The sequence below is a fragment of the Mobula birostris genome, chromosome 16, assembly GCF_030028105.1.
Source record: "Mobula birostris isolate sMobBir1 chromosome 16, sMobBir1.hap1, whole genome shotgun sequence".
Taxonomy (NCBI): Eukaryota; Metazoa; Chordata; class Chondrichthyes; order Myliobatiformes; family Myliobatidae; genus Mobula; species Mobula birostris.
The window spans coordinates 58,474,707-58,499,434 of NC_092385.1; the positions used below are offsets into that span (position 1 = coordinate 58,474,707).

Consider the following 24,728-nt stretch of genomic DNA (forward strand, 5'->3'; position numbering starts at 1 on the left):
TCTTGGATTCATTGCTTGAGACCTGCAGTTCTGTGCCAGTTCAATTATTTGAGAGCTTTCTTGAAATGTAAATGCCTTTCTTTAATACTTACAGATTGATTGTAACTCATTGTTTCTGATCATTTCCTCTAGTTGTTAGCTGTATTTATGCAGCTCGGTGCTCGCGAGTTGCTCATGTACTACATCGACTTGAAGCAAACTAACGATGTTCAACTCACTTTTGAAGCGCTTAAGGTACGAGAGGGCATCCTGTGTCTTTGGTGTTAGTACTAAGCTAAGCCCTCTATAACTTAAAATAACAAGTTGTAAATAAGCTATTCAGCCATGATAATCCTTGGTTTCTTTAGTTTGTGATTGGTTGATAAGGATACCACCTTTAGCTGCAGCGCTTTGGGGCCCGAAGAAGGCAACACGCACATTAGCACAAAGCTCACAAAAACCTTTGGGGTTTTTCCATCCTCTCCCCCTGCTCCGGTATGGGGCTGTAACAATGTCCTGTGATTCACCTTCTGAAAGTACACCCTTCAGGAGGTTCCTGTGTTGGCTTCTTGAATCACTTCTGTCTGTATTGAAGGCATTCTCACTTCAGTTTTGAACAGTGACAAAAAAACATGATCCTGAGTTACAGTGGTTTGCAAAACAAAACTCTGGAGGAACTCTAAGCCAGACATATTTTGGTGCAAAGCAAGCTGAAGATGTTGGTTTGGGTATTTGCTGCATTGTATTTCGAAGTATACCAACCATGATGTACTCATGATAGGGGCAGTGAATGTTCAGAATACTAGGAAAGCAGCTGGTCAAGGTGAAGCATCAACATTGAGAATAATCATGGCGGAGGTGTTGCTGCCTATCCTCATTGTGGTCAATTGGTCAAGAAGTCAAGGATCCAGTTGCAGAGGGTGGTGTTTACTCTGCGATTTAGGAGGTGATGAGTTAGCTTGGAGTTATAGTATTGAAGGTGGAGCTGTAGTCAATAAACAATAGTCTTTACAGTCTAGATGCTCCAGAGATGAGTGAAGGGCCATGGTGATGGCATCCACCACAGACTCTTTTCTGTGGTAGGTGAATTATAATGGATGGAGATGTCTGGGAGAGTGGAGTTGATGCATGCCTCTCGAAGCACTGCATAATGGTAAATGTCAGCTACTGAGCAGTAGTTGTTCAAGACACATTACCTTGTATTTCTTTGGTACCAGGATGATCATGGTCTTAAAGCAAGTGGGCACCTCAGATTGAAGCTTAGGAATGTTTGCAAATACCCTCGCCAGCTGATCTGCACAGAGCATTTGTGTTGTTCTGTCAATCACTTGAGTTAGTGAGCTGCACATTCAAGTTTCTCTTGAATTCCTGATGGATTTATGTGTCCCTCATTTATATTTGATCTTCCCATATATGTTGTGTAGAATAACTCTTCCCAGTCACTTCCAGTCTCCCCGTGTATGTTGTGTAGAATAACTCTTTCCAGTCACTTACAGTCTTCCCCCTCCCTTTTTTTTTAAAAGAAAGAGTAGATTACCCTAATCTGGTTCCTCTGTTTCTGGTATTGTCCTTGGAAAACGCTCAGTTGGCTGAGTTATTCATATTAAACAATAACAAGTTATAATAAGTCCAGCTTTGCATTTGTTTCAATGATCAGTGATTTGAATCATGAGCTTATTCTCTCAAACAGGCTGCGTGCCATACTGACTTAATTTAAACTGTCACGTGATAGTTTGTTTAAACACAATTGGGTACTACATCCCAGGGATAAAACTGTGTGGCAGAAATTAACCTTCTTGATTTCATGTGATCTCTCCTGGAAAGTGAATGGGGGAGGGGGGTGTATTGATGAGGATGTGCAAGATTTGGTTGCTATTTTTTTCCATCTTGCCCACACCTGTCCCGAATAACTTGGAATAATTTATCATTACGTATAATTTATCATACCTTCCTGAGGTATCTTGTGGTATGAACTTTTTTTGCTTACATCAGAGGGAAATTTTGGGTGGGAGGAAGAAAAGCTAGAGAAAATGTATCTCTACCAAGTTGTTGCTGATTGTTGTAGCCTTAAGTATTGAGTGCTGACCTTTTTGATTTTTGTAGCACAGGCTTAATGGAGGTTGTCACTCTGTTATGTGTTTGTGTGGTAAGTTATCCATTGACCTGCTTAATCTGCTCATTTGATAGCTGCCTTTCCTCCTCCACAGTATCTGGCTTCTTTGTTATTACATAAGAAGTTTGCCGCAGAATTTGTGGCTCATGAAGGTGTTCAAAAGTTGCTGGAGATCCCCAGACCCTCCATGGCTGCCACTGGTGTTTCCCTGTGTTTATATTATCTAGCTTACAACCAGGATGCAATGGAACGGGTGAGTCCAACGATTCTGAGAAGCACCTTAAATTGTTTGAGTCAATCTCATAGGATAAGGTAAATTAATTGTAATTCGTTTAGGGATGTTTCTTCTCTTTAGGAATGGACCATGAATCTGATAGATCTGAGCTACAGGGAAACTCTCACGTGCCGTTGTTACAACCTGAGAATTATATTCATGTAGCTGATATTGGAAGGATTATTCTGTATTTGGGGATAGGAAGCCGCTCCGTGGGCAACTTGATAGAGAGGGAGCTAAGCCTTAGTATTTCTAGCTTTGCCCCCTAAGATGAAAACCAGCTAACAGATTATTTGATCATTAAATTTCTATTTCTAGTTCACGTTTCCTGTGTATTGCCATAGTAACTTCGTTAACTGTTCCTGAGATGATAAAATGTACAATGAAATATTTCTCTTCTGTTAAAAGACAATGCAAGTGTTTAGTATTTTTTTGGCATGATAATCCTTGTTTCCTCGTTCTTTTCTTTCTAGGTGTGCTTACTCCCACACTCCGTGTTGTCTGACGTTGTCAGTTACACCCTTTGGCTACTAGAGTGCTCCCATGAGTCAGGCCGCTGTCATGCCACTATGTTCTTCTCCATCTCATTCGCTTTCCGCTCTATACTGGAGCTCTTTGACAAGCAGGATGGTCTTCGACGGGTGGTTAATTTGGTATGGTTGCTAAAGGCTCTTGGTGATGCTGTAATTTAACATTTTGTATTGGGTCGAAGGAAAGTTGCACTCAAGCAGGGCAGGCAAGCAATTGTAGTAAACTACTGTCTTGGATCACAGTGGGACACTATAAGGGGTAGAGGGGAAGGAGAGAGCCAGTATGTGGGCCTCTCTAATCAGCAAGATTGATCTTTCCACTGCCCATTTAAATATGGGGTAGATTTGAGAAAAATAAAACTTTGTAGTTGTTCTCCATTGGGTTGGGTCTGTAAATTATTATTTGTGCCAGCCTGTACATACAAACGGTACCTGGTGGTGATGTAATGTTAACTGGATTCAACGTATGCAGAAAAATGATTTCTCTTTGCACTGGAGGGAATCAAGAATGAGATGATTTAATAAAACATGCCATTGTGGAATAAAATTAGGAATATTCTCTCAATTAATGAATATCTGGAAATATCTTCAAAAAATTTGATTAAATTAGCAAAATTTTTCGTCTTGTATGACAATGTTAAGAGAAATGGAGTTGGCTTGTGGAACTGGCAGAGTTGCTAATTAAAGATGATCTCATTGAGTGAATGAACTTCTGCTGACCTGTTTCATCTACACAGAACATCCTTAATTTGATTTTTTAGATTTGTTTTATAGCCTAGGTTAAATTTTGTTTAACTCTTACAGATCAGCACGCTAGAAATCTTAAACCTGGAAGATCAGGGTGCTCTGCTTAGTGATGACGAGATCTTTGCCAGCCGCCAGACAGCCAAGCACACTTGTATGGCACTGCGCAGGTACTTTGAGTCACATTTGGGAATTAAGCTGGAGCACGTGAAGAGATCCTTGCAGCGGACAGAAGGAGGCGCTATTGTTCATCCTCACCCACCGTGTAAGGTGTGTGCATTGAAACGTTTATGCCAATTCCACCTACTGAATTAAAATGATTAACACAGTTTTATGAAGTTCTGTTGGTCCTTTCAATGTATTTGGAGGAATTTTCACTGGAATAAACTCTACAGCAGAATGGTTTTTGGCTGGTGTTATGAAAGTTTTGAATTTTGTGCAAAGTTTGAAATAATAAACATTCAATATCAATAATTGTCTTGAATCAAGAATTCTGATTAGGAATGAAAACTTTTTTCCTAGGCTGGGGGTCATGAGCATTCTTGGTAAAAATCCACTGGTATGAAGTATTATTTTAAAAGCACCTGACCAGTGAGAATAGCTTCTGAACAGATTAGGCCAGCTGTCACACAAGCTGCTGCTATTACTCACTACCAAGGCCAACATAACTATATAAAGGCATCCTGAATGCAGATAGATGCTGCTTTGCAGAAATGCACATCTTGGGGCATCAAGATTCCCTGTGAGTCTTCAAACTAAACTTCATTTCCTCCATGGAGCATTTTAAAGCACAGGTAAAAGGATTCATTAATCAGTAAGATAGTTTGAAAAAATGTATTGTCATAAAGTCTGAAGGTTCAACCCTTTGATAGTAACATTCAGCAAGATTTTTAGTATTTTAAATCTAATATTTCTCAGGAGGCTGTTTCTAAGTTAATCAAAGTAAAGAAGGTATCTTGTCATTAAAATGTTTTCTATGTATTCTGATGGAAATATGTTCAACGTTTCATTTTTCACGAGTCTTTACTACAAAAAATATTAAGGCATAAGGAGGCTCTTAAGACTCCTTTATTGGGACAATGTCAAAAACTGTATTATTTATCCTTCCTGAGCCTTGCACATTGCCAGTTCTTCATATTATATGAAGCAAACCTCTTGTATTTACCTAATGTTGATTAGTTCCAGATTCTTGTAATTCTTGAGTAGTTGCTAAATCTGAATTAGGTCCATGAAGGTTGCATTTGCTCATATTGGAACTAAATTTTTGATTCTTGCTTCTAGGCCTGCTCCTACACCCATGATCAAGTCATGGAGATGATGGAGTTTCTGATTGAGTATGGTCCAGCAAGACTCTTCTGGGAGCCAGCTGAAGTCTTCCATAAGCTCTCCTGCGTACAGCTTCTGTTGCAGCTTATATCTATTGCTTGTGAGTGGAGGACTTACTATGGCAGGTAGGCTTTGGTCCATAGCTTCAGGTTTTCCTTTTGAAGGATTGCTTCAAAATGTGGTCTTAAAAGATGTTTGTTACCACTAAATTCTCTTCCATCATCTTAATCCATCGTCTGTGTTGAACTAGCTTGGCCACTTTAATCATCTGTACCCCTTGTGACTAGTTATATTTGGTATTGTCTGCCTGATGTTGCTTTGGTCTTCCTCAGCTCCTTGTTCCATTTACCTGTATTCACAATTGTGAAAGATGTCCAACACTTGGAATTATAACCAGGGTAACTTCTTATTTTTTGTAGCTTGTGTGAATGCAGTTTTTTTTTCTCAAATCATGTTTTCCCCAATTATTATGAAAGGTACCCCCCCATCCATCCAAATTAGAGTTAACAGCACATATCTGTTGAAAATCTCAACCCTACTAGCTGGATGCATCATTTTTGTGTTTAGTTTTGAAGATTTCCCCTTCTGGTATTATTTTCAGAATGTTATAAATTTAATCCTGCATCATGACCTTCAGGTGGCTTTCAAGGAGGGAATAATTAATGAAATAGTTGTTTGAGCTAATCATTTGGCTGTTAAATGCCTTGAAATTGCAGGAGGAAGGGATTATTAAGTTTTGAATAGTGATTGGTTCATTCAATTGAGTGTTAAGTACATAAAATTAAGAGCACTTTGTATGAAGTTTGTATTATGAAATGGATTTAATTTAGAAAAATGTAGTGGGTGCTTAAGAGGATTTTTTTTAAGCCAGGCTAAAGGTTGAGTTTAAAACAGAATACTGGAAATACTGGGGTTAAACAGCAGCATGTGGGTAAAAAGATATATTAACATTTTGGTAGAAGAAATAAGATGCTAGGAAAATAATTATAATGTGGAAGTTTCTTCTGTCTGTAAAATAAGCAGATGAGAGGGATGGACAGAATTGACCCTCAATGAATTTGCTCAACGACATGATCATATAACTTGAGATATAACAAAACAGGAAGCCTGAGAAGATGAGCTTTGTGGATCAAATGGGGATGGTTCCAGAGTAAATGTCATAATTGAAAGTGATTGAGGGACTTGCTGAAGATGGAAATGAAACTGATCTCCAACAAGCCACTTAGCCCAAATTACTGTTATTGACCTATACACACATTCTTCCACTTTAAGTTTATGGGGAGATTTGACAAGCCCTGAGCTGTTGAAGAGCGGACTGTTACAAGTCCTTCTTCAATACCTGTCCTTCTTTCACTGGAAAAGTGAGAAGTGCTTCTGAAGCTCTCAATTTCTTCTGACAACCGTGAGTGGATCTGCTTTGGGAATACGGAGAGGTATTTGAACAATCTGTGATGCAGCCATACTAACAGAAGATATAGCCATTCTGATCCTATGCGAGCATTCCCATTTTGTTCCTCTTCAAATGAAGATGAAATGGGTTCTGACATGTGTCTCACGGATAAAACTTCGAGCATTTGGCAAAGGAAGTTTCTGATTGAGCCAGAAAGTTAAGTGTGAGTCATAAATATTGGTACCCTGGATTAGCTAAGAGAAAATTGGGCCAGTGACTTTGCTCCTGTTTACAGTGTAGATTACAATTTGGGTAGATTATGCGTAAAAATCCAAGTGTAATTTTAGTGCGGCAGTTGTTAATTATAGTGAAGTAGTAGGTAGTTGTGAAGTTTATAGTCTTAGGAGAGCTATTTCTGTATCTTAATTTGGCGGTGTTCTTTCACAAAGTGACTTCATTCGATAAAAGCCATGAGGATTTCGCTGACGGGCTTCCTGTGCTTATCAGCGGTGCAAACAATAGCACCAGATTACTAATGAATACTCTGTGTTGTGTTCATTTCACAGTGCTTGCACATCTGATCTTCCTCCAACAATGTAACCAAGGAGCTGTGTGCAAATAATTAACACTTGTAACGAGAGGGAAAAGTGCTGAAAGTTTTCACTGTGAAGCATTACCAGTTATCAACATTTATTTCAAACACTCAAATTTCAATCAGGCTTTTATTGATAATGTCAATGTAAGTGGAATTAGTGAAACTGAACTTTTATTATCGGACTAGCCAAGCAATTCTGCTTCTAAAGACAGCCACGTCTGACCTAGCAAAATGTCTCAAGGCAGGCTAGGGGGCTTAAGCTCTGCTCAAGAACTAGCAGAACAAAAATGGAGAGGACATTGGAAGCAGACATGTAAACATTGACTGAGGTGGTGTAATCCAGAGTGGGGGCTGACCTGTCTGTGTGTGAATTAACCCTACTCTCTCACCTAATGGTACCACACACTGAACACTGGCCCTATCTTTCTTAGCTAATCCAGGATTCCAAGATTTACTAGCTCACATTTAACAAAGGAACTTCCTTTGTTAAATACTTGAATACCCTTAACTCATAACCACAAGTTCCCAACTGGGCCCATTCGACATGTTCCAACAGCCAGCTTCCAAATCGTCAAGCTTGGGTTTTACTGCTGCGACTGGCTTTCCCTCCTACCAGAAAGGAAACTTAACAGAAGTCTTTGCTGATTAGTTTGGAATAAAAGAGATGTGTAGCATTTTTGTATTTAATTGAGAAGCTATGCCCTTAACTCAGAAAAAAATGAATTTGAAAGCAGCAAACTGATGTATAATGTTATATATTTGATTTGAAGAATTGGCACGGATTCCAGGCATTTCAATTTAGCAGCTGGTTGATTCCAAGCTGCCAGTTGACGAGAACTTTGTCTGTATAGTAGCAGGTTGTGAGTGCAGATTCTCCAGAGTCTGGAGCATAGAATTGAACGCAACAGTGTAGCAAGGAAGCACTGTCTGAGCTGCTGCCTTTTCAGATGATGTTAAACAGGGGAGCTTTCTAACTGAGACCCAATTTATCCCCTCTGGTGTGCATCCAAATTCCCTGGCTCTTCAAAGATCCGGAGTTTTGAAGATTAAATATTAACCAGAAAATAAAATCACATGAGTGGGAAAATGGTGTTCTTTCTCAGAAAGTAGAAGATTGAGCAGTCTTAAAGTAAATATCAGTCAAATGATATGTATGTAACTTTATTTTACCTTGAGATTCATTTAAATAAAATAGAACTTGTGAATACTATACATAAACAAAGACTGGCAAACAACCAATGTACAAAAGGAGACAAATTGTACAAATTGCAAATAAATAAATAACTGAGAATGTGAGTTGCTGAGTCCTTGAAAAGGGGGTCTAGGTTGTGGAAAGATTTCAGGTTTGAGATTAGTAAAGTTATGCACACTGGTTCCAAAGCCTGATGGTTATAGAGTAATAACTATTCCTGAACTGATGGTGTGGGACCTAAGACTCCTGTACCTCTTGCCCGATGGTAGTCACTAGAAAAGAGCATGGCCTTGATAATGGATGAACATAGAACATAGAAATCTACAGCGCATTACAGGCCCTTTGGCCTACAATGTTGTGCCGCCCATGTAACCTGCTCTCGAAACCGCCTAGAATTTCCCTAATGCATTGCCCTCTATTTTTTCAAAGCTCCATGTACCTATCTAAGATACTTTTAAAAGACCCTATTGTATCCACCTCTACTACCACCGCCGGCAGCAATGCATTCCACACACCCACCACACTCTGTGTGAAAAACTTACTTCTGACATCCCGTTCCCTCCCCCCATACCTAGTTCCAAGCACCTTAGAACTATGCCCCCTTGTGTTAGCCATTTCAGACCTGGGATCAAGCCTCCGGCTATCCACATGATTAATGCCTCTCATCATCTTATACACCTCTATCAAGTCACCTCTCATCCTCTGTCGCTCCAAGGAGAAAAGGCCAACCTCACTTAACCTACTCTCATGAGGCATTCTCTCCAATGCAGGCAATATCCTTCTCCTCTGCACTCTTTTTATAGTATCCTCCTTCTTCCTGAAGTGAAGTGACCAGAACTGAATGCAGTACTCCGTGGGGTCTGACTAAGGTCTTCGCTAGCTGTAACAGTAACCTCAAGGCTCTTGAACTCAATCCCACAGTTGATGAAGGCCAACACACTATATGCCTTCTTAACAGCATTGTCAACCTGTGCAGCAACTTTGAGTGTCCTCAGGACATGGACCCCAAGATCTCTCTGATCCTCCACACTGCCAGAGTCTTACCATTAATATTGTACTCTGTCTTCAAATTTGACCGACCAAAATGAACCACTTCTCAGCCCAGTTCTGCATCCTGTCGATGTCCTGCTGTAACCTCTGACAACCCTCCAGACTATCCACAACACCCACAACTTTTCTGTCATCAGCAAACTTACTAACCAACCCTTCTACTTCCTCGTCCTGCTCCTTTATAAAAATCACAAAGAGGAGGGGTCCCAGAACAGATCCCTGCGGAACACCAGTGGTCACCGGCCTCCATGCAGAACATGAACCATCCACAACCATCCTTGGCCTTCTGTGGGCAAGCCAATTCTGGATCCACAAAGTAAGGTTCCTTGAATTCCATGCCTCCTTACTTTCTGAATGAGCCTTGCATGGGGTACCTTATCAAATGCCTTTCTGAAATCCACGTACACTACATGCACTGTTCTACCTTCATCAATATGTTTTGTTACATCCTCAAAGAATTCAGTCAGGCTCATAAGGCACGACCTGCCCTTGACAAAGCCATGCTGATTATCCCTAATCAGATTATGTCTCTCCAAATGCTCATAAATCCTGCCTGTCATGATCTCTCTAACAACTTGCCCACTACTGAAGTAAGACGCGCTGATCTGTAATTTCCTGGGTTATCTCTACTCCCTTTCTTGAACAAGGGAACAATATTTGTAATCCCCTGGTACTTCTCCCATCCCTATTGATGATGCAAAGTTCTTCGCCAGAGGTTTAGCAGTCTCCTCCCTCACTTCCTGCACTTCCTGGGGTATATCGCGTTCGGATCCGGCAACCTGTTTAACTTGATGCTTGTCAAAAGCTCCAGCACGTCCTTTTTCTTAATGTCTATATGGTCAAGCATTTAAGTTCGCTGTAAGTCATCCGCACAATTGCCAAGGTCCTTTTCCCTGGTGAATACTGAAGCAAGGTATTCATTAAGTACCTCCTCCGACTCCATGCACACGTTTCCAATATCTCACTTGATTGGTCCTATTCTCACACGACTCACCCTGTTGCTCTGCACATACTTGTAGAATGCCTTGGACTTTTCCTTAATCCTGCTTGCCAAGTCCTTCTCGTGGCCCCTTCTAGCTCTCCTAATTTCATTCTTAAGCTCCTTTCTCACAACCTTGTAATTTTCTAGAGCTCTAACAGTACCTTGTTTCTTGAACTTTTCATAAGATTTTCTTTTCTGCTTACCTAGATTTTCTACATCCTTTGTACACCATGGTTCTTTTACCCTACCGTCCATTCTTTGCATCAATGGAACGTACCTATGCTGCTTTCTTGTAGCAGCACTCCTTTTAAATGGGTTCAGTGGTTGGAAGGACTTTACCTGTGATTGGGCTATGTCCACCACTTTCTGTAGATTTTTCCATTCCTGGGTATTCGTGTTTCCATACCAGGCCCTGATGCAGCCAGTCAGGATACTTTCCACTGCGCATCTATAGAGGTTTGTCAAAGTTTTAGAATAACATGCTGAATCCACACCAATTTGTATGAAAGCAGAGGTGCTGTCGTGCCTTCTTAGTGATAGAAAAGATGTAATGACATCTTCGAACATATAGGTGTAATGGGATAGACATCTACGTGTGTCCACTTGGGAGTCCAAAACTATTCCTCCTGAATATACAGCTAAAATGCCTTTGCTGCTGGAAATTTAAAATAAAAGTAAAAACTGTTAGTACGTCTTAGCAGGTCAGGTTGGATCTGTCGAGAAAGTGATGGTTTTTTGACTTTAAGCCCATACATATGTTCACCAATAAATCCAAGAAGGAACTTGCAGTTCATCTTTGCTCTGAGGATATGGAATTCATTGTCATATGTAGTTGAGACAAATAACATAGCTACATTAGGAAGATCTAAAAATCTGCAAGGAAAAATGGTGAAGTACCCTTGGGTGAAGTGAAATACAGTTTGTGTGATCTGCAGACTTGTCTGTGGGCTGTTAGTATACTAAACAGCCTTTTACCCTGTCATCCTTGAAATCTGTGGTGAGGGCCAGCTAGTGGCACAATGACTTCAGCGCCGGACTCTGGAACGGAGGTTCCTGGGTTCGAACCCAGTCAAGGCCACTCCCGAGTACTCTTTCCATCCGTGCTGGCTTGAGTGTCGAGATCGCAACTCGACCTCGTAAAATAAAGGGAAAAATACTGCGAAATGTCTGTGTGAGGAGTGGTGCACCACACAGTCTCTGTCTCTGTCTCTGTCTCTCGCTCTCTCTCTCTCTCTCTCTCTCTCTCCCTCTCTCTCTCTCTCTCTCTCTCTCTCTCTCTCCCTCTCTCTCTGCACCTTGTAAAGGCATGAAAAAGACGGTCCCGCCAACATCGCACACGCCAAAAAAAAAAGAAATCTGTGGTGAATTTTTTGCTGGCTCTTCTTCCCTTGGCATATGGCTGAGATCAAAAAAATTGTTTATGCAGTATAGTAATTTATGTCCCATAATCATCCTATCCACAGCTGTGGGAGCATGTTATGTAGGATGTCTACTATGTTTGAGCTTGTGTGAGTATCCTAATTCTGCATGCTCTCCTTCCTTCAGGAGTGACACTGTTCGTTCTGCTCTAGATGTACTGGCTGTCCTCACTGTGGTTTCCAAAACTCAGCTTCTACTAGCAGAACCTGTAGGTGTGATGGATGAAGGGTCAACTCCTGTTACTGCTGTGGGTGAGTGAAAAGTTATCAGTAAATGTGAACTGATGTCAAATGAATATGAATCCAAATTTAAGCCCAAACTTATGAATGAAGTTTTATTAATTGGTGTCTTTCTTGAAAATAGTGCTGCCAAGTTTAGTCCCTAATGGCTATGTGTGCACAGAGCAAGTTGTTTAAGTTGTGTTGAAGCATGCTGTCTGGATCCAGGAGGGAGGATGGGGGGAGGGGGACTTTTATCTACTTTGCAGCACTAAATCCTCTTCGTTCTACGTTCTTGTAGTACTTAGTAAAACTATCATAAGCAATAAGTTCTATGCTTCATTCTTCTGAAGGACCTTCTGTTACGTACCCCGTAACTGGGTTGCCAAACCAGCAGAAATGGATCACTCAGTTGGAGTCTGGATTACTGGAACTAAGAAAGTTTTATTAAAGAAATAAGCAACACAATACTCTATTAGTAAGGATATAAATGCAACAGGTTAGCACTGAATAAACACACATGTACACAGAACTAGGATAATAGGATCAATCAAGCTCTATCGCAGTCTAGGGGTAAAATGTTCAATCACAAGTGACAGAGTTCAGTGTAGTTCAGTTCGCAGCAATCGTTGTTGTGCCGTTGTGGAGAGAGAGAGAGCGAATGCTGATATTCAAAATCGGATTCAATAGACCTTTGATATTTCTCACAGTTAGCTTTCGGGCGAGCCCTTTGTAATGTCTTCTGAGGTCACTGACTGTGACCCCTCCGTTTTCAGATACGATTGTTCCTCTGCGGTGAACCCGGCACCCAGGCAAGGGTGGACACACACACCAGGTTCCCGCCAACCGAATCTTTCCACCCTGTGCATCTATGGCTGGTCCCGTGATCAGCCCTCCAAAACTCCCACCGACTTGTGAGGGCACACCGCTTCCAGGGTCTCGATACCTCGTGGTGTCTCGTGTGGTGTCTGTTGCCTTAGCGAACCTGTCTCTTTTTATCCCCCTGTTGGGGTATGGCCTGTCCATCACTTCAAACAGTTCAGGATCAAAGGAGCCGGTCTTGACAATACGCAGACCGGTGTCTCCTTCCGTTAAATTCTCTCGTCTCTTCATTAACATTTCCAAATGCTGCTCCATTGTCTTACTTATCTCTCTCCTGAAGACAGGTGGCAGATCAACTGTTGATCCCACTGGTGACAGCACAGGACAGTCAACATCTTAGTCTATGTGTACTTTTGTCACACTTCAGATCAAAAAAGCCTCAGGATCCAGCAACCCCCACCACTTCCCACTCCCTTTACCCTACCATTAAGACCTTGTGCCTGTGGCCGCTCAGAAGTGTTGGAAGGAATGAAGAGACTTCGTGCTTCCTGTGAAGTCTGAATAGTTATAGTATATTGTAAGAAACTTTAAGGAGAGTTCTTGATTGATGATAGTATGAGTCCTAACAGTAATTGAGCCATTGTTGGCAATTCGATAAAAGAAGAGTAGTGGGTATAGAATGCTGGGGTGCAGTTTTTAACATGAAGATATTAGCGAGGCTGTATTTAGAATATCGTGTCCTGTTTTTGTCGCCCTGCTAAAGATGTCATTAAGCTGGAAAGAATGCAGAGATTTTGTGAGGATGATGCTGGACCTCGAGACTTGAGTTATGGAGAGGTTGAGGTGTTCGAAAACTTTTATCATTGGAGCATAAGAGAATGACAGATGATCTTATAGAGGTGTATAAAATTGGCAGGGTCACAGATAGAATGAATATGCGCAGTCTTGTTCTCCCAGGATTGAGGAATCAAGAACTAGAGTGTATGGGTTTTAAGGTGAGAGGGGTAAGATTTAAAAAGAATGGGAGGGGATGCCTTTCAGCCAGAGGGTCAGGATATGGAATGAGCTGCCAGGAGTGGGTAAGGCAGGTATATTGACAGCATTTAAAAGGTATAAAGGTATTTGGACAGGAAAGGTTAAGAGGGATATGGGCTAAGTGCAGGTAAATGGTTCTTCCTTGGAATAGGAATGGACGGGAACCAGTTGGGCCAAAGGGTCTGTTTCTGTGCAGTTAGATTTTGTGCATGACCACAGTGGTGCATATGACCATTTGAAACTAGTTTCAGTCTTGAGTTGTAGTGTTACAATATTTACAGCTCTATGTGTTTGTTCATTTAAAGCACTTCCTTTCTTTTGCAGGGATGAGCATTATCCTTGGAGTTGCCGAGGGGGATATCTTTGCAAATGATGCAGAGACACAGAAGTCTGCGCTTCAAGTCATCATCAATTGCGTTTGTGGGCCTGACAAACGTATCTCCAGCATCGGCAAATTTAACTCCGGGACCCCTCGGCGCAAGAGTTTGCAGAACCCCAAGAGTTCAGAGAGTGTGCTGACCAAGATGTGGGACATGGTTCAGGCCAACAACGGCATTAAGGTGCTGCTGTCCCTGCTGACCGTGAAGACGCCCATCACTGATGCGGACCAGATTCGCACCTTGGCTTGCAAAGCCTTGGTGGGCTTGTCGCGCAGCAGCTCTGTGAGGCAGATCATCAGTAAGCTGCCTCTCTTCACCAGTGGTCAGATCCAGCAGCTGATGCGGGAGCCCGTGCTTCAGGACAAGCGGCATGAGCACGTCAAGTTCTGCAAGTATGCCTCCGAGTTGATTGAGCGAGTCTCAGGGAAGCCCCTGTCTATCGGCTCGGATGTCTCGCTGGCCCGGTTGCAGAAGGCGGATGTTGTGGCCCAGACACGGATCACCTTCTCCGAGAAGGAGCTGCTGCTGCTCATCCGCAACCACCTTGTGTCCCACGGGCTCAACGACACTGCCTCAGCGCTCACCAAGGAGGCAGACCTTCCGAGGACACCAGCCATCCAAGCTGCACAGCCTCACTCCTCGGCTTTCACACCAGTTGCCACCAGTAGTTCCCCGGTCGCTTTGCCCAGGACTCTAAGACTGGCCAACAGTATTGCCCCTCGAGCCATCAGCCTGAATGCGTTTTCAACGCCCTGCCCATCAAAGGCAGCGGTTTCTCAAGCAACCACCTCCGTACCTGGTCCGTCCTGCCCTAACGGCTCTCCGATAATCGGCAAGATAAGCTTCTGCAAGGAGAAGCCATCTCCCAGCAACAACACCACCAGCCTAAAGAAGCAGAGACTGATTCGTCAGAAGTCAGACTATGGTGCTTACAACCAGACGCCAGCTATCAAAAAGCAGCTGGACCGCCACTTACCATCACCACCGTCCTTGGATAGCATCATAACAGAATACCTACGGGAGCAACATGCCCGCTGCAAGAATCCTGTCGTTACCTGTCCCCCCTTTTCCCTCTTCACCCCCCACCAATGCCCAGAGCCAAAACAAAGACGTCAGGCACCACTAAATTTCACATCCCGGGTGACGCACAGAGCTGCCTTTCCAAAGTATGGTGGAGTGGATGGTGGTTGCTTTGATCGACATCTCATTTTCAGCAGGTAATAATTCCCCTGAATAAACACTTTGGTTGAATATCTCTTTACAAAGATCTAGCCAACTTGCAGTCCCCACAGTTCATAGAGAGTGAGGTCATGTTTGTGTGGATTGGCAAGTGTCTTTTGACCATAAGACATGGGGCAAGGATGAGACCATTCAACTCATCAAGTCTTCTCCACCATTCTATCATGGGTGTTTTATTATCCCTCTCAATCTCATTCTCCTGCCTTCTCCCCATTACCTTTGATGCCCTAACTAGCAAAGAATATCAACCTCCACTTTAAATATACTCAGTGGCTTCCACAGTCATCTGTGGTAATGAATTCCACAGATACACTACCCTCTGGCTAAAGAAATTCCTCTTCATCTCTGTTCTAAATGGACGTCCCTCTATTCTGAGGCTGTGCTCACCCATAAGAAACATTATCACCACATCCACTGTATCCAGATCTTTTAATATTCGATAAGTTTCAATGAAATTTCTGACCCCTCCACCCCAAAATTCTTTGAATACAAGCCCAGAGCCATCATATGCTCCTCCTATGTTAACCCTTTCATTCCCAGAATTATTCTCATGTACCTCCTCAGGACACTCTCCAATACCAGCATATCTTATCTTAGATAAATGACCCAAAATTGCTCACAATGCTCCGAGAGGTTTGACCACCGCCTTATAAAACTTCAGCATTACATCCTTGCTCATACATTCTAATCATCTCAAACTGAATGGTAAAAATGAATTTGCCTTCCTTACCACTGACTCAACCTGCAAGTTAACCTTTGGGGATTCTGCACAAGGACTCCTAAGTCTCTTAGTGCCTCTGGTTTTTGAATTTTCTTCCCGTTTAGAAAATAGTCAATATTCACAGTAAATTTATTGTCAAAGTATATGTATGTCACCATGAGATTCATTTTTTGGTGGACATTCACAGTAAGTACACAAGACACAATAGAAATGATGAAGGACCATACCCAGCGGGCTGGAGAAACAGCAAAATGTGCAACTACAAAAAGAAAAAAATAATAATAATAAATAAGCAGTTACATATTGAGAACATGAGATGAATGATTCCATAGGCTGTGAGAACAGCTCAGTGATGAGGCAAGTGAAGTTATCCCCTCTGCTTCAAGATCCTGATAGTTGTGGGGTATTAACTGTTCATGAACCTGGTGGTGCAGGTCCTGTATTTTCCTCCTGATAGCAGCAGCGAGAAGAGAGCATGGCCTTGATGGTGGGGGTTCTTGATAATGGATGCAGCTTCCTGCGTCAGCGCTCTGTAAATGTGCTCAGTGATGCAGAGGGCTTTTCCCTGGGCCGCGTCCACCACCTTTTGCAGGCTTTTCCGTTCAAGGGTATTGTGCTTCCATACCTGGCCGTCATGCAGCCACTCAATATACTCATCTACGCATCTATGCTCAGCCACACATCTATAGAAGTTTGTCAAAGTTTTAGATGTCCTGCTGAATCTTTGCAAACTCTTAAGGAAGTAGCAGTGCTGCCATGCTATCTTTGTAATGGCACTTGCGTGATGGGCCCAAGACAGATCCTCTGAAATGATAATACCAAGGAATTTAAAGTTATTGACCCTCTCCACTTCTAGTCCTTCTATGTCTTTAATTCTTTACCAAAGGGTATGACCATAAGCATCCCTGCACTATTTTCCATCTGGCACTTTTTTGCCCATTCTCCCAATCTGTTGAAGTCCTTCTGCAGATTCCCTGCTTTCTCAACACTACCTGTCCCTCCACCTGTCTTCATGTTGTCTGCATGCTTGGCCTCAATGCCATCATCCAAATCATTGACATTCAACGCGTAGAGAAACAGTCCCAACACTGACCCTTGTGGAACACCACAAGTCACCGGCATCGAACCACAGAAGGCCCCCTTTATTCCCACTTTTTGCCTCCTGCCAGTCAGCCAGGCTTCTATCCATGCTAGTAACTTTCCTGTAATACCTTGAGCTATTAACTTGTTAAACAGCCTCATGTGCAGCACCTTGTCAAAGGCCTTCTGAAAATCCAAGGAAATAACATTCATTGACTGTCCTTTGTCAATCTTGCCTGTTATTTCCTCAAAGAATTCCAACAGATTTGTCAGGCAAGATTTTCTCTCAAGGAAACCATGCTGACTTTAGCCTATTTTATCATGTGCCTGAAACCTCATCTTAAATAATGGACTCCAACATCTTTCCAACCACTGAAGTTAGGCTAACTGACCTATAATTTCCTTTCTTCTTCCTGCCTCACTTCTTAAAGAGTGAATGACATTAACATTTTCCAGTCCTCCAGAACCATTCCAGAATCTAGTGATTCTTGAAAGATCATTACTAATGCCTCTACAATTTCCTCACCTGCCTCTTTCAGAATCCTGGAGTGCAGTCCATCTGGTCCAAGTAACTTACTTACCTTCAGACCTTTCAGCTTCTCAAGCACCTTCTCCTTATTGATAGTAACTACATTCACTTCTACCCTCTGATTCTCTTGAATTTCTGGCATACTGTTAGTGTCTTCCACGGAGAGGACTGACACAAAATACTTCATTCATCCGTCCCTTTTTTGTCCCCCATTACTACCTTTTACAGTGTTAATTCCCATTATATGTTTTTAAAAACTTATGATATCTTGTATGATATTGGCTAGCTTACCTTCCTTATTTCATCTTTTCTCTCTTCATGACTTTTTTTGTTACCTCTATTGGTTTTTAAAAGATTCCCACTTATTTTTGCTGTATTATATGCCCTTTATTTTCATTTTATGCTGTCTTTGACTTGTCAGCCACGGTTGCCTCATCCTTCCTTTAGAATAAAACAATTTAATGTGGATAAATGTGAAGTTATCCACTTTGGTGGCAAAAATAGGAAAACAGATTATTATCTGAATGGTGGCCGATTAGGAAAAGGGGAGGTGCAACGAGACCTGGGTGTCATTATACACCAGTCATTGAAAGTGGGCATGCAGGTACAGCAGGCGGTGAAAAAGGCGAATGGTATGCTGGCATCTATAGCGAGAGGATTCGAGTACAGGAGCAGGGAGGTACTACTGCAGTTGTACAAGGCCTTGGTGAGACCACACCTGGAGTATTGTGTGCAGTTTTGGTCCCCTAATCTGAGGAAAGACATCCTTGCCATAGAGGGAGTACAAAGAAGGTTCACCAGATTGATTCCTGGGATGGCAGGACTTTCATATGAAGAAAGACTGGATGAATTGGGCTTGTACTCGTTGGAATTTAGAAGATTGAGGGGGGATCTGATTGAAACGTATAAGATCCTAAAGGGATTGGACAGGCTAGATGCAGGAAGATTGTTCCCGATGTTGGGGAAGTCCAGAACGAGGGGCCACAGTTTGAGGATAGAGGGGAAGCCTTTTAGGACCGAGATTTAGGAGAAACTTCTTCACACAGAGAGTGATGAATCTGTGGAATTCTCTGCCACAGGAAACAGTTGAGGCCAGTTCATTGGCTATATTTAAGAGGAAGTTAGATATGGCCCTTGTGGCTACGGGGGTCAGGAGGTATGGAAGGAAGGCTGGGGCGGGGTTCTGAGTTGGATGATCAGCCATGATCATAATAAATGGCGGTGCAGGCTCGAAGGGCCGAATGACCTACTCCTGCACCTATTTTCTATGTTTCTATACTTCTTTATCTTTGGGATATATCTTTCCTACACCTTCTGAATTTTCCTCAGTAACACCTGCCCTTGTTATGCCATCATCCCTGCTAGTGTCTTCCAATAAACTTTGGCCAGCTCCTCTCTTATGCCTCCAATTCCCTTTACTCCACTGTAGGACTGATACATCTGACTTCGTCTTCTCTCTCTCAAACTGCAGGGTGAATTCTATCATTATGATCACAGCTTCCTAAGGGTTCTTTTACCTTAAGCTTCCAATTCAAATTTGGGTTTATTACACAACACCCAGTCCAGAATTGCCTTTCCCCTAGTTGGCTCAGCCATAAGCTGCTCTAAAAAGCTATCTCATAGGCACTCTATAAATTTCCTCTCTTGGGATCCAGCACCAACCTGATTTTTCCAGTCTAGCTGCATATTGAAATCACCCATCTCTAACGTAACATTGCCCTTTTTGCTTGCCTTTTCTGCTTCCCGTTTGTAATTTGTATCCCACAACCTGGCTACTATTTGGAAGCCTATATATAACTCCCATCAGGGTCCTTTTATCTCCATCTTCCGATCCTGTCACCACTTTCTAAGGATTTGATTTCATCTTTTTTTTTACCAACAGAGCCACCCCACCCCCTCTGGTTTAAAAAATGTAATAATGAGACTAATTTCTAGGTTTTTAAACAAGTGATTCTCACTGCCCACATTTATTTCTAGTGAAGCTTTGAAAACAGATTGTACTAATTGCCATCAAATAGGTAATATCCTTAATGCAGTTCAATGAGCACTTTTGTAATTGACATTGCAGTTATGATTACATTTGAGCCACTTGGATAATGTGGGCTTTATAAGAGGTCAACAACTATTTTGTTGTTTATTTTACATGATTTACTTAATTCCACCTCTGAGTACATATGGCTGCAATCTATAATTGTAGATTAGAGTGTTGCACGAGCTGCCAGTGCAAGTGATGCATGCAAGCTCAATTTCAATGTTTAAGAGAAGTTCTGATAGGTAAACGGTTGGTAGGTGTATGGAGGGCTATGGTTCGGGTGCAGGTCAATGGCAGTAGGTAGTTTAAATGGCTTGGCATGGACTTGATGGGCCAAAGGGCCTATTTCTGTGCTGTGTTTTTTTTACGACTTCTATAAACTGTACAAGGTATATTGCCAAAGGTTCTTGAGTAACATCTCTGAGCCCTGCAGCCTGCACCACCTAGAAGGGCAAGGGCAACATAAAATAAAATGAACATCATATCCCAGTATCCCTTGGTGTTGTAAAGTTGCAGTACATCTGCAAGTTGCATTGTATTCAAAAGCCTGGAAGTCTTTATCTACCATCTGTGTTATCTCTAGACCAACTTGCGATGAGCAGTTGTTGTAGACTTTGTCAGCAATTTAGCACCTTATCAAAAGTGTGACTTCTTCAGAAAAAGCAAAGCACTGACTTAGTCTACTTCTAAATATGTCTAAAACTGTTATATTTTTCCATCTTTTGGCTTCCTACTTGGATTTACAACTTTGATTCTGTCATTTCTCAAGACCAAAATTAATAGTTTGAACAATCACTAGTTTCTGTGGAGTTTTGTTATGTTGAAAGTATCAGAGTGCATACATCTCCACATACAACCCCAAGATTCTTTTTCTGCGGGTATACTTACCAAATCCATAGAACGGTAACTGTAAACAAACAGTGTAAATGCAGAATTAAATAAATAGCAATAAATAATGAATATGAATTAAGGACTATGTTATATTGTTAAATGGGTAGCTATCCCCTTTTGTTCAAGAGCCTGATAGTTGAAGGGTTGTAATTGTTCTTGAACCTGGTGGCACGAGTCTTGAGGCACCTGTACCTTGACCTAATGGCAGCAGTGAGTAAAGAGCATGGCCTGGGTGTGAGGATCTTTGATGATGAATGCTGCTTTTCTACAGCAACATTTCATATAGATGTGCTCAATGGTTGGGAGAGTTTTACCCATGATGTACTGGGCCGAATCCACTACCTTTTGTACGATTTTCCACTCAAAGACATTGGTGTTTCCATACCAGGCCATAATACATCTATAGAAGCTTGCCAAGGTTTTTGATGATATGCCAAACCTCTGTAGGCTCCTGAGGAAGTAGAGGCACTGTTGTGCTTTCTTCGCAATAATAATTCCAGTGGCATGCACAAGTTTGGGCACCCTGGTCAAAATTTCTGTTACTGTGAATAGCTAAGTGAGTAAAAGATGAACTGATTTCCAAAAGGCATAAAGTTAAAGATGACACATTTCTTTAATATTTTAAGCAAGATTACTTTTTTTATTTCCATCTTTTACAGTTTTTTTTTAATTTTATTTTTATTTGGATAAGGAATTCACAAATATCATGTACTTTTTTCACACATAATAACCTTTTCCATTTTTTTATATGTATAAAACTACAATTATTTATACATTCTTAAGTACACATTGAGATGATATAAAAGGAAATTAGACACTTAAATAGATAATTATGTACTGTGGTAATTCTAATCTATTAGGCTAAGTAATGGTATTAGTTGTTAAGAAAAATAGTAATAATAGTTTCCATATAACTCTTCTGGACCATTTCCACTGGTCCAAAATGTTGTATGTAAGCCTATGTAACAACCATTGTAGGTGTTTATATCCTAATTTGTTCATGCTTGCTCCTGCCCGCAGACATAATTATCCAATCCCTATGTACTTATTTACTTAATTTTTTCATTTTTTATCCCTTTCCCAAATCTTTCCCTTTACTTGTGTTAATTCTCTATTTTCCAAAAGAAAACAAAAAAAAAAGACATTTAGACTAGGGGTGCTTACGTTAGCAATATTACTGTGTTGATGAGAAGAGCAATATAAATCATTAGGAGAGTCATCTAAAGTGTGCTCGCATTGGGGTTATATATTCAATCCATTTATTCCAGATTTGATAAAATTTTTCTTTTTGAATTCTCAGGGAGTAAGTCAACTTTTCCATTTTAAATATTTCCAAGATAATTTCGTGCCAATCTTCTAATGTAGGTGGTATTGGATTTAGCCACTTTCTAGTGATTGATTTCTTACTTGCCGCTAAGAGGGCCTGCAGCAACTTTATATCTTCCTTCTGTTCAAGAAACAATACATGCCCCAAATAGAGCATCTCAAAGTTCAGAGGTATCTGGGACCTAAGTACCTTAACTAATGTTCTATGAATACCTTCCCAATATAGACTTAATTTAGGGCAATCCCAGAAAATATGAAAATGATTTGCCTCCTTGGAGCTGCACCTTCTCCAACACGTCACGTTTGTATCTTTATATTTTTCCTGATATGGGGTCTTGAAGTATCTTATAATGTTTTTCCAACAATGTTCTCTCCAAGTCAAAGAATTAGTCGAGGACCATTGAAAGCTGCAGATTTTCCCCCAAGCCTCCTCTGAAAGTACCAACCCCGCTTCTTTCTCCCACTTCTCTTTAATATACAGTGTATTCACATTTTTAGCATGGGAGAGTGCATTATATAATCGAGAAACTGATTTACTAGGTATTGAACTGCAAGCCGAATTCAGAATCTTGAAAAATTCTAATTCTACTGTTGATAGGTCTGTATATCTACAACTCTGGTTAATGTAGTTTCATACTTGAAGGTACCTAAAAAAGTCATTGTGTTTTAGGCCATGTTTGTCCTGCAGGATTTGGAAACTTTGTAATACTCTTTTATCTATAAATGAGAGGTAGGTTGTAAGACCTTTCTTTATCCATAGCTCAAATCTTTTATCTCCTCTGTTAGGAAGGAATTCGGTATCATATGCACACCATCTAAAGAGTTTTAACATGTTATTAATTCCACATGAATTAACCACCTTCTGCCATACTTTTAATGTAAGATTTATCCAACTGTTTTTAAATTTTTCCAACTGGGCCATCAATCCTTTGTCAGCTATTGAGGCCTGTAGAGGAAAACTGTCAACTAATCCAAATTCTATTTCCTTCCATCTAGCCTTATATTCCCTATTACACCAATATAACAGAGGGGTTACCTGTGAGGCATAAAAATAATTTCTCAGGCAAGGAAGAACCATACCTCCTCCTTCCTTCCCTAACTGTAAGGTGTTATATCGAATTCTAGGTTTCTTTCCTTGCCAAACGAAGCGGGAAATCCATTTGTCCCACTCCCTGAATTGATTATCATTCACCTCCACCGGTAAAGTACGGAAAAGATACAATAACCGAGGAAGAATATTCATTTTTATAGTATTTATCCTTGAATTTAAACTTAAAAAGGGGATAAGATTCCATCTATGCATATCTGCTTTTATCTGAGATTAATGGCCCATAATTTACCTGTGACAGTGTTGAAAGATCCTTCGGCAGGGTTATTCCTAAATATTTTAATGATTTAGCTTCCCACTTAAGATCGTATGTATCCTGCAATTTTTTGGATGGTGTATAATTTAGGGACATAACCTGCGTTTATCTTTTACAGTTTCAAAATAACAAAAAAGGAAAAGGGCCCAAAGTAAAAGTTTGGGCACCCTGCATGGTCAGTACTTAGTAACACCCCCTTTGGCAAATATCACAGCTTGTAAACGCTTTCTGTAGCCAGCTAAGAGTCTTTCAATTCTGGTTTGGGGGATTTTCGCCCATTCTTCCTTGCAAAAGACTTCTCGTTTTGTGAGATTCTTGGGCTGTCTTGCATGCACTGCTCTTTTGAGGTCTATCCACAGATTTTCGATGATGTTTAGGTCGGGGTACTGTGAGGGCCATGGCAAAACCTTCAGCTTGAGCCTCTTGAGGTAGTCTATTGTAGATTTTGAGGTGTGTTTAAGATCATTGTTCTGCTGTAGAAGCCATCCTCTTTTCATCTTCAGCTTTTTTATAGACGGTGTGATGTTTGCTTCCAGAATTTGCTGATATTTAATTGAATTCATTCTTCCCTGTACCAGTGAAATTTTCCCCGTGCCAGTGGCTGCAACACAAGCCCAAAGCATGATGAATCCACCCCTGTGCTTAACAGTTGGAGAGGTGTTCTTTTCATGAAATTCTGCAACCTTTTTTCTCCAAACATACCTTTGCTCATTGCAGCCAAAAAGTTCTATTTTAACTTCATCAGTCCACAGGACTTGTTTCCAAAATGCATCAGGCTTGTGTGGATGTTCCTTTGCAAACTTCTGATGCTGAATTTTGTAGTGAGGATGCAGGAAAGGTTTTCTTCTGATGACTCTTCCATGAAGGTCATATTTGTGCAGGTGTTACTGCACAGTAGAACAGTGCACTACTGAGTCTGCTAAATCTTCCTGAAGGTCTTTTGCAGTTAAATGGGGGTTTTGATTTGCCTTTCTAGCAATCCTACGAGCAGTTCTCTCAAATTTTTCCTGGTCTTCCAGACCTCAACTTGACCTCCACCATTCCTGTTAACTGCCATTTCTTAATTACATTACGAACTAAGGAAACAGCTACCTGAAAACGCCTTGCTATCTTCTTATAGCCTTCTCCTGCTATGTGGACATCATTTATTTTAATTTTCAGAATGCTAGGCAGCTACTTAGAGGAGCCCATGGCTGCTGATTGTTGGGACAAGGTTTGAGGAGTCAGGGTATTTATAAAGCTTTGAAATTTGCATCACCAGGCCTTTCCTAACGATGACTGTGAACAAGCCATAGCCCTAACAAGCTAATTAAGGTCTGAGAGCTCAAATCTTTTGGGGTGCCCAAACTTTTGCATGGTGCTGCTTTCATTTTTTTCACTCTAAAATTGTACAAAACAAAAATAATATACTTGTTGAAAAGAACTTTATGACTTTTGGAGATCAGTTCATCTTCTACTCACTCAAAAGAGTAGTGCATGCAAGACGGCCCAAGAATC

The 24,728-nt window shown here is 41.2% G+C and overlaps 1 protein-coding gene across 6 annotated transcripts in view; it reads left to right on the forward strand.

Annotated features, from left to right (window-relative positions):
- The window catches only part of LOC140211163 (DDB1- and CUL4-associated factor 1-like), a 95,608-nt gene that overhangs the window by 43,112 nt on the left and 27,768 nt on the right, over positions 1–24,728 (forward strand). For all 6 annotated transcript variants that reach the window (XM_072280699.1, XM_072280698.1, XM_072280703.1 and 3 more), the window contains 7 exons: positions 133–234; positions 2,187–2,345; positions 2,840–3,019; positions 3,701–3,910; positions 4,922–5,091; positions 11,721–11,845; positions 13,994–15,266. In XM_072280699.1, coding sequence (XP_072136800.1) covers positions 133–234; positions 2,187–2,345; positions 2,840–3,019; positions 3,701–3,910; positions 4,922–5,091; positions 11,721–11,845; positions 13,994–15,266 — 2,219 coding nt within the window. The remainder of the gene's footprint in view (positions 1–132; positions 235–2,186; positions 2,346–2,839; positions 3,020–3,700; positions 3,911–4,921; positions 5,092–11,720; positions 11,846–13,993; positions 15,267–24,728) is intronic.